The sequence below is a fragment of the Motacilla alba genome, chromosome 5 (assembly GCF_015832195.1).
Source record: "Motacilla alba alba isolate MOTALB_02 chromosome 5, Motacilla_alba_V1.0_pri, whole genome shotgun sequence".
NCBI lineage: Eukaryota > Metazoa > Chordata > Aves > Passeriformes > Motacillidae > Motacilla > Motacilla alba.
The window spans coordinates 14,655,171-14,668,318 of NC_052020.1; the positions used below are offsets into that span (position 1 = coordinate 14,655,171).

The following is a 13,148-nucleotide window of genomic DNA, read 5'->3' on the forward strand; positions in this document are numbered from 1 at the left end:
CGCGGCGCCGCGAGGCGCTGCCCGTTGCCCGGGTGACGCGGGTTGCCGTCGGAAGTAGCGTAGTGCGGGCGGGGCGAGGCTTCCGGACGCGCTGTTGCATCAGCTCGGGAGCGAGGGCCGGCGGAGGCAGCAGCAGCAGCAGCAGCTCCGGGATGGCAGCAGCCGCCAGCGCCGAGCACGGTAGGTGGGCGAGCGGCGCCGCGGGCCCCCGGCGGGGCCGGGCCGAGGGGCGGCCGGGGCTGTCACGGCTCGGCGGGGGCCGGGGCCGCGGCCGCGCTGCTGTCACGGCGGGGTCGCGTTCCCCGGGCTCCGCTGGCGCGGGGGCCGCTCTGGCGCGGAGCCCCGCGCTGGGTGCGCGTCCCGCCGCATGCGGCTCGCCTGGTGCCCCGCCGCGGGTGCGAGGTTAATGCTGGCGCTCAGCGATTTACGGGGAGAACTCGGAGCTCCTCGTCACCCCCTGTGCGAGCAGCTGTCCCCCGGCTCGGCGCGCTCGGCTCAGCGCGCCGCCCGTGCTTTTCACCTGTCTCTGTGCCTCCCGGACTGCCTTCCCCAAGCCATCGGTGTTCTTCCCTGAACTCACGCCTGAACTTTTGGACTTTTACGGACGTTTTTTGTGGTCGTGTTTTAATGACGGGTTGTACTCTTCGCTTCCATATGGAAGGAGGGCTAGGGTAGTACTATAATTTTTGGCGCTACTGTAGCAAATGGAAACTTGGAATACCAGTCATGCAAGTATGAAATACCATTATGGTATGTAAAGGGTTGGAAATTTCTGTCATTCCAGTTGAGGATCTGTAAATACAGATATTTTTGCCCCTTTTTCTTTAACAATGCAACAAAGTAACCCAAAAGTTACTTTGATCTTTATTCATATCATGTAATATTCCCACTAAAGTGCAGCATTTCTTGTCATCAAGGGATCAGCTTTTTCAGAAGTCTTTTCAGTGTCTTGGGGAGAAAAAACCCAAGAAAGGCTCAGTTGAGGTGCACTTTGAGAAACTCTTTAGTTACTATTTGTTAGGGTGGGTTTTTTTTTCACTGAATCTGCAATTGCTATATCTAGTTTCAGTTCAGGAAAAGTGGAAGTGAAACTTTCAGTGCTCAAAAGACTAGGATTGACAAGCTCTTCTATTGTGTGGGATACTCCAGTCTTAAAAATCCCTGCTCATCTAAAAGCCTCTTGCTCCTTATGTATGAGACTTGACAAGTCCTTTGTTTTTCTGTCCGTGTGCATGCTGTGTCTGGCATTAGCTGGAATCACTGCATTGGTTTGGTTCTTGTGAAATGTTAATGGAAAAGAATAATTCATCTTGTTTGAGCAGATGGTTGGAATTCTTTTCAAAGGTACCAGAGTGGCTGGCCAGGATGATAAACGGCCAGTTTGGAGCCATATTAATAATGTTACATTTGTCTTTTGTGGGTTGTCTTAAATTTGTGAAAGCCGAGTTGGACAAGAAGTTACATTTCAAAATGTTCAGAAATGGGTAAGATTTCTTTTTGGAGAATGCCTCTGCAGAATTCCTATTGTCATCTAATTATGACTGACAAGGTTAGCAGGTTCCGGGAAGCCCAGGAAACATGATTTCTCCCCGAAGTGAGGTAACTCCCTGGCTTTGTGTCAGCTAGCTTACTGCCTTCTTTATGGCTTTTCTGTATTTGCTTTGCCATCCACACCTTCAAGGAGCAGAGGTTTTCATTCTCAAGTTAATAAAAGTGAAAATTTTCAATGAAATTTGATATCGTGGGGATTATGTGTCTTGATTGAACCTCAAAAGTTATTTTGTGTAGGAGCTGTCCTGTGAGTGTGTGTGTTGCTGCAGTCTCTCAGACAAATTCCTAGTGTCCTTTAATAGTCTCTGAAGCACTCCATGCATGCGAAGAAGAATGTGTGACAATTATATCACCCAAAGGGATTGTATATTCGTGGTTTTGGTGTGAGAACTGTATTATTTGATGTCTACAGTGGAATTTTTTTGAAACAACTTTCTACTGTTACATTGTTAACATTAATTCTTCTGATTTTTCAAGGTTATTTTGCTACCTCTCCAACACTCGTGCTCAGTGCTTGTTTCCTCTTGTGTGATACGATATCTATGGATCGTTCTGTTCAGATGAGTTAAAACTCAGTGTTATGCAACAGCTCTGTAGTACTCTCGTGTTTCTGCTGTCAAGGAGACACTTCCTGATGCAATTGAGTAGTAACAACTGCATCTGTTCTGTTTTGGGGATGGAAAAAACTGCAGTTGGAAAGAAGGGCAATTCCTTAGCCTGTTTTCCTGAAGCTACAAGGAAAACAGGTCAGATGTACATACATCCATTTGGTTTCCTCCCTCAGTACTTTTTGAATCCATTGATTGGCATTAATTAATCAGTCAGTTTGACAGTGGGCAGCTGCCTCTTGCACACCATTGTCAGACTTAGCAGTGATGGGCTGGAGCTGTGCAGGAGGATGAGGATACTGAAGCGTATGGGAAAATCGGATGCAGCACTTAGGCGGTACCAGGAAATATTTCAGAGGGAGTGTTTAATGAATTGAAGGCATTGCAAGACGGGGGGAGCTGAGGATGCAGAATGGAAATCACAGAAAACCAGGTTCTGTAAATTTAAGAACAGTAAATTTACTGTTCTTCTTTTAGACATGATATCAACCAGAACAGACTTTTACATAGACAGCTGTCACTGATTCTTTTGGCTTGAAACAAATGATCCACTGCTACACTCCTTCCAAGGCAGTGTTATCATAGTCATCTGCTCAGCACAGCCTGTGAAACTGATGTGGGACAGTGAGCCTGCCAAACATTTTAATATGAAGTATTAATGTCTGTGCCAAGATTGATCAAAATTACTTTGGTTGTTAAGCTTATCAGTGCTGAGCTGGTCCCGACATTCACAGGCAGTGTTTGCCACCTCTCCTTGCCAAAATTAGCTTGTAGAGTGCTGTCATATTTGTTGTATTTGTGTGTAAGTTTGGGCAAGTTCCCTTTTAGATTGGTTTACAGATGTGGTTGGAAAGCACTTATATTGTTTCAGATACACTGACTTGCTTCCCATTAGCAGCCTGATGTGTGAATAATGGTCATAATAACCATAATAATACTTTGCAAATTGAGTGTTGCTTTTCCTTGCAAAAGATCTTTTCTTTGAGATATAGTTTCGTTTCTACCTAGATCATTCTTGTAATACCTTTTTTTTGCCTTCTCCCTCATACCTTTCATGTATACAACATTCACATTCAAGGAAGACTTATGTCTCAGGTTTCCACTGGTAATGAACAGAACTGTTTCAAACTATTTCATGTGTATGAACATGTGAAGTTCTGTGCTGATAAACATCAGTAAATATTGAGGAGCATGAAAAGAATATAGTAAAATGAACTGTGTGAGCCAAAACTGAATCCCATTCAGCTGGGTAAGGCAAGCCTATAAGGTCAAGTTATGAACCATTATTTCCTTGGTGTTCCTTATTTGTCCTGAGCAATTACATGGATAGGCCTTGAGAAGGATTTATACTTTACATGGATCTGTCTTCTTTTGTTCATAGATATTAAATATCTTTTATGAATTTTGATTTTTAATTTTTTTTAAAGTCATTGACCTTTTTTATTAGTTCTCCCAGTGTGTCACTATATCTCATTTATACCCCAAAGAGTTGAGTGCAAACATGCTTGATATCTAGCTGCCACTTCCCTGTCGTCCGGAGTTGCTGTTGGATATTTTAATAATTGATTTCCGTATAGAAAGTGGTTCATAAAGTTTTAACTGATGACATTTGGAAGAATTTAAATTGTGCCATCCCTCCCATCCTCTCCTAGCCATCACTTTCCCATCTCCTTTCATTCCTGCCTTTCCAAGAGCTGTGTTCTTTGAGCACCTCCATGCTTTGGGAACTCCTTGTGTGGGAGATACTCCTGCCAGATTGAGAAGTGACACTTCTGGCTGTGGTCTCTGTTGGGGTTTGGGAGCAGGGACAGGTGCTCTCTCACTTTACTGCACATGACCTTGGCTTAAATTACCTTGCTGGCTGACTACCTAGACAGGATATTGCCTTCATGTTTGCACAGTACTTTGAACATGAACGGAGCTACAAACATTGAATCATTTCTGGAAAATGTGAATGCTGGGTTTGCCTAATGGCAGCGCTGACATAACCTCAGAGTGCTTTGTGCCCCCTGGCTTGCACAGGGCTTGCTCTTCCAGTGAGCAGTGAGCATCCCCACCAACACACAGAGCTTTCCTCTGTGTCCCTGCGTTTGTCCAGATGAGACATAACTGAAACTGCTTTGCCCATATACCAAAGAAATCACAGAATTAAAAAATTGTGAGAGAGAGCCACGATCTGATGTCCTTTCTGTTAGTTTGTATAGGTTTTACTCATTTTAAATATTATTCATGTGCCCGAGGAGAGAAAGGGGCGTGGGGGAGAAGTATGGGAATATACAGCAGCAGCTGAGGTTCCGAGTTTCTAGGGCAAATAGGAAGAACTGAGCATTGTGCTGAGAGCCTGTGTGCAGGCAACACCCCTGCAAAGATGTAACTACATGCTCAAGTTCAGTAGACATATTCACAGCCTTTCCACAGTGCATAAAATGAATCATATTTAAATATTTGGCAGGATGAGTGTTTTAGCAGCATGGAAAAGAGTGACTGATTAGGTTTGCTCTGTGTGAGGGATTTTCTCCAATTTCGGTAGATTATATTCTTCATGAAAAAGACCTGTGTTCTTGTCCTTATTACTCTTTGAAAGATGTCTAAAAAAACTTATAGCAGCATGAACATAATCCTGTTAACAGGAAATACATAGTTATTCGGTAGCTTGTATCAAATCTAATTTTTTCAAACTTCTTACCAGTTGCCAGAGCTAATTTACAGGGGGAGATGTATATTATAAGGATATATTTTGGTCATGGGATCTCCTTCTTGTAATGCTGACCAAATGTCCTGTGCCTCTCTTTACAGCTTCCAGCTACAGTTTTATTCTGAGCATTAGTGAAGAGGAAGCCAGGGTGAAGGCTCTGAACGAGTACCTGAGCACTCGTAGTTATATCCAGGGGTTCACATTTTCACATGCAGATGTGGAGGTGTTCAGAAAGTTTTCGGGGCCACCTGTGGACCAGTATATCCATGTTGTCCGGTGGTACAGACACATAGAAGCAATCTATGATGGCAGCAGTGAAAAAAATGAGCCTTGTAAACTTCAAACAAGTGAGTAATATGAAACTGGTGGGCAGGTTATAGACTAGCTGACATTGTATTGGTTGTTATTGCTGAGAATTCTGAGAAGTTCCCTTTCCTACTCTCTTGCACGCCTTAAGATTTACAGTATCAATTTGTATTCAGAGTCATAACATTATTCTTGCATACAGTTACTGTGCAATTGATAGATCCTGATCTATTTGGATGTAAAAGATGTTGCTTTTTTAATGTTAAAACTCCTCAGTGTACAGAATTCAATTGTGTGTATTTTCTTTAAAAGCTGGCTATCTTCTGGTTTGTAAAAGAATGTGTGGGTTTAGGCTTTTTCCTGGAAATACCAAGATTTGCCCAGTCTACTTTTTTCCTTGCAAGATTAACCAAATAGTTGTATAATCTACAAATCCACAATAAAATAAACTGAATACTTCCTCTTCTAATTGCTATTAACACTGAGCTTCACAAAGAATGTCTGGGGTTCTTTTTTAACCTTGGTAATTTAGGCATGCTGATGATTTGAGGAAGTATTAACTGGTTAATCTAGGTCATTGTGTAAGCATGGGCAGGCATTTTTGGGAGCTGCATCACTCTCCTGAGTTGTTTCCCAATGAGCTAGTCTAGTTTAATTGCTTTATAGTGAGATCCTTGCTCAGGGAGTCATGAAATAATGAAATTAATGATGCAGAGCTGTTGTACAGTGCTTGCAATACCTGCAAATAAATGCATGTCTGTCATTCTTGCTGATGGTTGTAAACTAGTATTGCTCCAATGCCATCTTCTCCCAACCTCTCCCCATTTGTGTTCCCAATTCCTAACAGACCAGCAGTTAAAATCAGACTGCTGTGAGTAAATTCTGTGTGTTGTGTGTGCCTGCAAGTGTTCGTGCTGGTTATTATTTCCTTCTAGCAGAGAGGGGATCTCAGCTGCACCACTGGCTCTGATAGCAGATCTGTCCACTGACTGCAGATTGTCTATAGACTTCCATGGATCAGGGTGGAGCAGAAACAGAAAAGGTTTCCATTTTCCTGACCATGAAATCTTTACTGTTAAATCTCTCTTTCTGAAGGATTATATCTTCATGAGGTGTTTCAGGAATCCTGGAATGGTGTTCTGCAGCATTCACCATGAAAATAGCACACAAATCTGCCATGCTTCTTAGACCTTGAATACTTCATTGTTGTTTTTTGGTGTGGCAGAAAACTCCATGGTGGATTAGAGCAAATGAACTTCAGTTCCACCAGGGGAAAGGCTGTAGGCTGGCAGAGGTGTATTTGACCAAACTAACCAATATTTTACCAGCCTTTTACTTTGCCCTTGGCATCTGTGTAGTGGGTAAAATGTGACACCTAACTCTCAAGCTGAGAAATATGGGGTGCAGTATCTGGGTTTTTCCTTATGTTCATGTGGTTGTAACTGAAGAAAGCTTTACAGATTTATCTTTTATTAGGCTAACCCACACAGGCTTCTTTCCCTGAGGGAAGCGTTGGCCACAATTAAGCATGCCAGAATAATCTTTGTAAATCAAAGAGTAAACAAATCCATACCTTGGTGTATGACCTGTGTTATGGAGAGACTGCTCTTGAACTTGGGGTGTTCTGTTCAGGAGTACCTCATGCAATGAAGTGTTTAGAATGGACACACATTTCCATGGATTCATAGCATGGAAGTTAAATGAAGTCCCTTTGTGAGGCAGAGTACTACACTTAACATATTTTTTTCTTATTTGGGCAGTTACTCAGAAAAGCAAGATGAAGAGATTACATTTTTTATACCATGAGTGTTTACATTACCTGAAGGTTTTCAGCCAAAATATGCATATGAAGATATTGAGAGAAACAGAGTTAATGAAGAGCACCCCGAGACACAGGATAAGAAAGCAAATTTTATTATACAAACTATTTGTTTTGACAACATCTTACTTGCAGTTAAAATGCATACCATGAGAATTCCTAAACATAGTGCTGTGTGTATTAAGCTGGCAAACTTGCTGTATTTTTTAATTTCTTGGTTTGCTTTCATTCCTAGTTAATGTGATAATTGGTTTAACATCATTACAGCTGTAAGCAGCCCAGTACACAGCAAACAAATCACATGCCCATACTTCTCTTTGAAAAAACCCCATGAGTTTAACAGCCATGTTGCTTCTTACAAATTTAGGAGGAAAAAAAAAAAAAGAAGCAAGAATATTGTCACTAATATTACCCTGGCTTTTATCTACTCTTTAATGGCAAAATGTTCAGCCTCTGGCTGAACTGGAGCATATTTGTGGTAAATGAGTGTGTTCAGAAATGCCTTGTGTACTTAGCAACAATGCATGATAAAAAGCTGGGGTTCTGTCTGAGCCTTTCTGTCAGCTCTCCCTCTCACCCTGAGTGCACATACTCGGTCAATATTGGCTCTACAGACCACCTCTGGACTCTGGAGATATTTTGCAAACTCTGTGTGAGATCTGTGATGTGCCATCACAGTAAAATCAGTGGTGTTGCAAATAACCCAGGACTGCCATAACACTTCATTAATGATTCATTAAATTTCAAAACTCATGGTAATACTTTACCTGAATTGCATGTTCTTGCTTTTGTACCCTCTTCCTCACTGCTACTCGGATCAAAAACTAATAGGAATGGCAATTTAGAGAGTAGAAAATAAACTAGATTGCAATTATTTACTTTGGTTTGGTGGCTTTGTAGGAGGCTCTAACAGAAGTAGCTGCATTACTGGGATTGAAGCTCTTTTCTCCATTTATATGTGAGGCTTTTTACCTTCTGAAATAATGATGTGATAAGGAGAAAATGTTATATTGCAAATCTGTTTGTGGAAAGTGTGTTTAAAACTTGCTTTAAACTACATTTTCTCCTAGGTAAAGGCAAACGGGTGCAGCCCCCCTGGTCTCCCCCTGAAGGGACAAAACATTCCAGGCTCTGCCTCTACAACAGCCTGACTCGCAGTAAGGTGAGTCAATGAAAGGGAAGTGGGGATTTCCCTACAAACACAAATAGAGCAGTCATCAAATCCTTGTTTCTGAAGTGTTTGCCCTGTCAATAGTCAGGTCTCTGGGTTGTATTTGGTGGAATGTTAACAAGCACAGGCCAGGAACTCTGTGCCAATCAATTGCATTAGCTGGGCAAGTGTAATACTATTTACATTAATATATATACACTACAACTGTGTGTCTCTTTGTGCATATTGCAGTATTCAGTTCCCAGTTTCAAATTGTCATGCTAAGTAGCCAGGCATTCAACTGTAATACACATAAGTTTAGGCAATGTGAGTAGAATAAAATCACAGTTTTCTTTATTCAGATGTTGTCTGTGTAAAAAAAGTCTCGCCAGTTATATAGCTGCAATATAAAAAGTGTAAAACTACTTGTGGTCTTGTTTGAAAGTCCTTTGGGAAAGAGGAAATATTAAGAATATTAATTTTACATGGGATGTAGTATTCAAGTATCTGTGAACTGATTATAAGGTGTAACCTTTTTCAGTGCAAAAGAAAACTTTTACAAACAGTTTGAATAGTGCTCTGCTTAGTCCAAATTGTTGTAACCTGATACCTTGATTGATTGGAATGCATAGAACATAAGCAGCCACATCCCATTATCTATCTCACAGGATAAAGCTGGTGTGATCTTCAGTTATGGTAAGTTTGGAATGGAATAGCTATTTGCTTTTTGTAATCATAACCCATGTTTTCATGTTCTGATCTCCAAATGGCGTGTTACTGGCCTGAGGTCATGTCTTCAATTTCTTCTGACCATTGTTCCTTCTCTTTTAATTAAGGAAGTATTTCAGCCTCAGAATGGAAAAAAGGTCTTGTGGTATTGCTGTGGTCCAACAGTTTATGATGCTTCTCACATGGGACATGCCAGGTACTGCATTTCTTACTCTGATACAGGTGATAACAGTGCCTAGTGGAAGCAAGAGATTATTAGAAGAAGGTATTATTCGGATGAGTGTATTACTATCAATGCTTGCAATTTAAGATTAAAAGCACATTATAATATTTTATCATTGTGAGATTAAAAACTTTCTAATAGATGGGGGCAGAATAAAACTGCTGCACAGTTATTGATTGAGGTTAAAATGGTTTGTGCACAGAATATACAGGTGTTTACTAAAAACACCCCTGTATTTTTTTTTGGTTTTAGGTCCTACATCTCATTTGATATCCTGAGAAGAATCTTAAGGGATTATTTTAAATATGACGTTTTCTATTGTATGAATATTACAGATATTGATGACAAGGTAAGGGTTTGTTTTTTTTAATTGCAATCTAAAATGCTCAACTTTTAGAATGGAAGTCAGTCACATGTAATTGCCACTTGAAAAGTCAAGGTAAATCTTAGACTTGTTAACTGAAACACACATTTTGTGCACAAGGCATGGATTTTCTCAGTTTTGTAGCCATCCTATGGTAGCAAACCCTTTAGTGCTGTATAATAATGAATGCTGTCACAAATAATGAAGACTCAGTATTTTAAAGAGATAATTAATTTTGTTTGCCTGATGAGGTAATTAATTAACTCTGTTGAGGGAGTCCATTAACTGTATATGGTGTGTTTGATTTGTATTATTGCACATTATTCTTGTAGCTTGTTAAATTTATAGGGAAATGCCTTTTATACATTGTAGATTTTATCTGCCCTTTCTATGTGTCCCTTCATAGAAATATTTTCATGTTTCTGATTTGTAGATCATCAAGAGAGCAAGACAAAATCACCTTTTTGAACGATATAGAGAGAGCAAATCTACACCAGATCAGCTGCTTGAAGATGTTAGAACTGCCTCAGAGGTGGGTGTGGTAATCTCTGCTTGTGTTTCAGGTTCTCACTCAATAATGTAGGAAAGCATCTAAAGAATGCTTCAGACTTTGCTGCCTCCTTAAACTTTCTGCTTCTTTTTGTTCTGGTACTGCACATGTTAGAAATGTTAACTTGAACTGCACATCACTTTGGTTTTTACATTGTTTTAGAATTGACCAGTTCTTTAAAAGGCATTCTTGATTGTGATCTTAGCACTTATTTGTGAGTGCATGTATTGCTCAAACAGCATTTGGATGTTTGTGTGTTAGAATTAAAACTTTTAAAATAACCCTTTAAAAGAGTTTTTGAACAGTGGTCTGTCCATAATCTTTTAAATCTTGGGAGGTTTCTCCTTTGTACCATTGATGACCTTGGAAGGAAAAGGCTGCAAACATTTAAGGATTTAATAAATTGTGTATTTAGGACTGAAGGTGAGGGAAGGTGATTCTCTGGTAATTTTTAGAACTACAGATCACAAAGAGATTATCATTCTAATGAATTGACTACAGGCCTGGAAATAGGAGGCCTGGAAATTTTGCCCAACTATCTTTGCCTGACATACTGCCTAAATATTGCATTTAATCTCTCCCTGTTTCATATTAAAGCTTGTCCTTTTCAAATTCGTGGTAATCAGCTGCACAATTAAGGTGATCAGCTGCACAGAAAATGAAAACAGCAGTGATTATGATGATGAGGTAGTGATTTATGAAGTCTTTCTGAAAAAATGAATTTGGATGCGAATTAAAGTCTTGTGATTGCACCATTATTTCTGATGAGGAGTATATTTCATATTTCAGTAGTTGATGTCAAAGCTTTTTCTGTGGCATAATGTTCTTATTCATCACTAGCAAGGTATTATGTGGCTAAGAAAATACTCTTTGTATGGAGCATGGTGCTGCTGTACTGCAGCTGGTTTCTAATTTTTTTTTTTTAATTTTTATTGTAGCTCTTTTCAGTTAAATTAAATGAAACAACAGACCCAGATAAGAAGCAAATGTTGGAAAGAATTCAAAATGCAGTGAAGTCTGCTTTTGACCCTCTACAAGAAGCTCTCCAAGCAAAGCTCCCTGCTGAAGAGATCAACAGATGTCATGAGGTAAGTTTGAGTTCCTTTTTATATTTTATATTTGGCTTATAATTGTTAGGAGGTTTAAAAATAATGTCTAGCTGAGACAGTATGGAACCTTTAATTCATAAAAAGAGAAATTGTGGGACTGAGAACTTTGTAGTACTTTGCATTCAATACAGGAAATTTGAGTCTACAGTTCAACTGCAGGGTTTTTGGATGCTATTTTTATCAATATTTTTTTTAAACCTTTCCAATGAGGATTTTGCTCTTATATGTACTTAGACTCTCTCAAGACTTTTTTGTCTTGATGAATTAGTTTCATTATAGGTTACTGAACATGAATTTCTGATGTTCTAATACTGTGGCAATTTTCTACATGAGTGTTTCTGTCTCTGATCAGAGAGGAAAATACCTCCCCCAAAGTTGTGCTCAGGATTATTTTTATTAAAAACAATTACATTTAGTGACACATATTCATGTTGACTTTATTGGTTGTGTCCAGTAATCAAGTCAGTCAGTATTACTATTTTTAGTAGTTATTGTCTTTTTGTAAATTATTTCCATTTTCATCTTCTCTTGCTTTCAGATTATTTGTGATAAGTACTGTGGGGTACACATGGCTATGTGCTCTCTTCTTGAGAATTATTCTAAATTAGTCTCTAAATTATGTTGTTGTTTGTTTTTGTTTTTTTAAGCCCAGCTATTCTAATATCAAGTGCTTTTATAAAACTCTATACTGATCTAATGGAATTTTTAAAAAAACTAAAATCTAAACAATCATACTTTCTGTATTATATTCTAGTGTCAGAAATAGAAATCCTTTAATATAAGACTAAAAGGTATCCTTGCTGATGTCCAAATCAGTCTTTCAGACACTTTTTAGCAATGTGCACAGTAAGGCTTCTGTTAGGTTATCCAGTAGCAGTGGGGGAACAGAAAATGTAACACAACTGCAGGTCCCATCTGGTGTTGACAGCACAAGCTCCAGATGCCTATTGAAGTGATCAGTGTCAAAACAGATACCACTTAACAGTTTATCTTCCTTGCTCTGGTTGTTTCATCTATATCTATGAAGAGCAATATGATAAGAATATGGTAGATCCTGGATTACTCTGTATTCACAATTAATTGTCTCGTTGCAAATGTCTCATTCCTTATTCCTTATTTCTCTGTGTCAGTTCAGAATAAGATCTTTCTGCACAATTTAAACAGGGTAAGTCTTGCATCAGTTGCTCTTACGATTATTGTTTTCTAGACACTGTTAGAAGAAGCCAAAGATTTGCTGTCTGACTGGTTGGACACAAAATTTGGCAGTCAGGTGACTGACAATTCCATATTCTCAAAGCTCCCCAAATTCTGGGAAGCGGAATTTCATAAAGATATGGAAGCACTCAACGTAAGTAAATGGACTGTTTTCTTTTCTAAAAAATGTATGTGCCATGCCTTGTAGTACCCAGAAGACAAATTAGCTCCTTATTAGCTAACAATAATCTCATATTTCAACCTTATTGATAAAGTAATTACTTTAATATTAATAGATAGGTGTTAAATTAGCACTTGCTCTGTTTCCATCCCAACAATCTTAAATCTGTTGTGGTTGTTGCACATCACTTAATTGGTGATCAGGTTTGCTGCTTGCTCTCCTTGCCATCCCCCTGCTGTAACATGGGCAAATAATCATAAAGTAGTCCAAAAAAGTTTGAGCTGGAATCTGTTGGCTGCACAAGAGATCCCTGCCCACCTCAGCATTTAGACTGCCTACTTAAGAGTCTTTAGCCATTAAGAAATTATGTGATGGTAACCATCAAGAAGAGATTTGTCTGTTACAGATGAAATGCTGTGTCACAGACAGTGGTTCAGGTCAGTGAAGGTTGATTTATTTACCTGCAGATCAGAGGGACTTGCTGCCTCTTCTGTCAGAAGAGCTGGAATCCCCTTAAAGATTGAGGAAAAAGTGGCCACAGCACATTGGTTCAGAGCAGAAAGTTTGAAGTAGGAGTGTTAGATTTTAGTATCACTTGGTTTTGAGCAAAATTGTAACCAATACATAAGATATATGTTTCATGCATATTTCCACATATATATATATAAC

At 39.4% G+C, this 13,148-nt stretch overlaps 1 protein-coding gene across 2 annotated transcripts in view; it reads left to right on the forward strand.

The window, feature by feature from the left end:
• Positions 1 to 29: 29 nt before the first annotated feature.
• CARS1 (cysteinyl-tRNA synthetase 1) overlaps positions 30 to 13,148 on the forward strand; it is a 33,217-nt gene continuing 20,098 nt past the window's right edge. Inside the window, exons 1-8 of one of the 2 annotated variants that reach the window (XM_038139077.1) lie at positions 30 to 180; positions 4,956 to 5,201; positions 8,050 to 8,141; positions 8,966 to 9,054; positions 9,334 to 9,430; positions 9,879 to 9,977; positions 10,934 to 11,083; positions 12,312 to 12,452. In XM_038139077.1, the coding sequence (XP_037995005.1) occupies positions 153 to 180; positions 4,956 to 5,201; positions 8,050 to 8,141; positions 8,966 to 9,054; positions 9,334 to 9,430; positions 9,879 to 9,977; positions 10,934 to 11,083; positions 12,312 to 12,452 (942 nt within the window). In that variant the 5' untranslated portion in view covers positions 30 to 152. The remainder of the gene's footprint in view (positions 181 to 4,955; positions 5,202 to 8,049; positions 8,142 to 8,965; positions 9,055 to 9,333; positions 9,431 to 9,878; positions 9,978 to 10,933; positions 11,084 to 12,311; positions 12,453 to 13,148) is intronic. The other variant, XM_038139078.1, reaches the window with a different exon arrangement.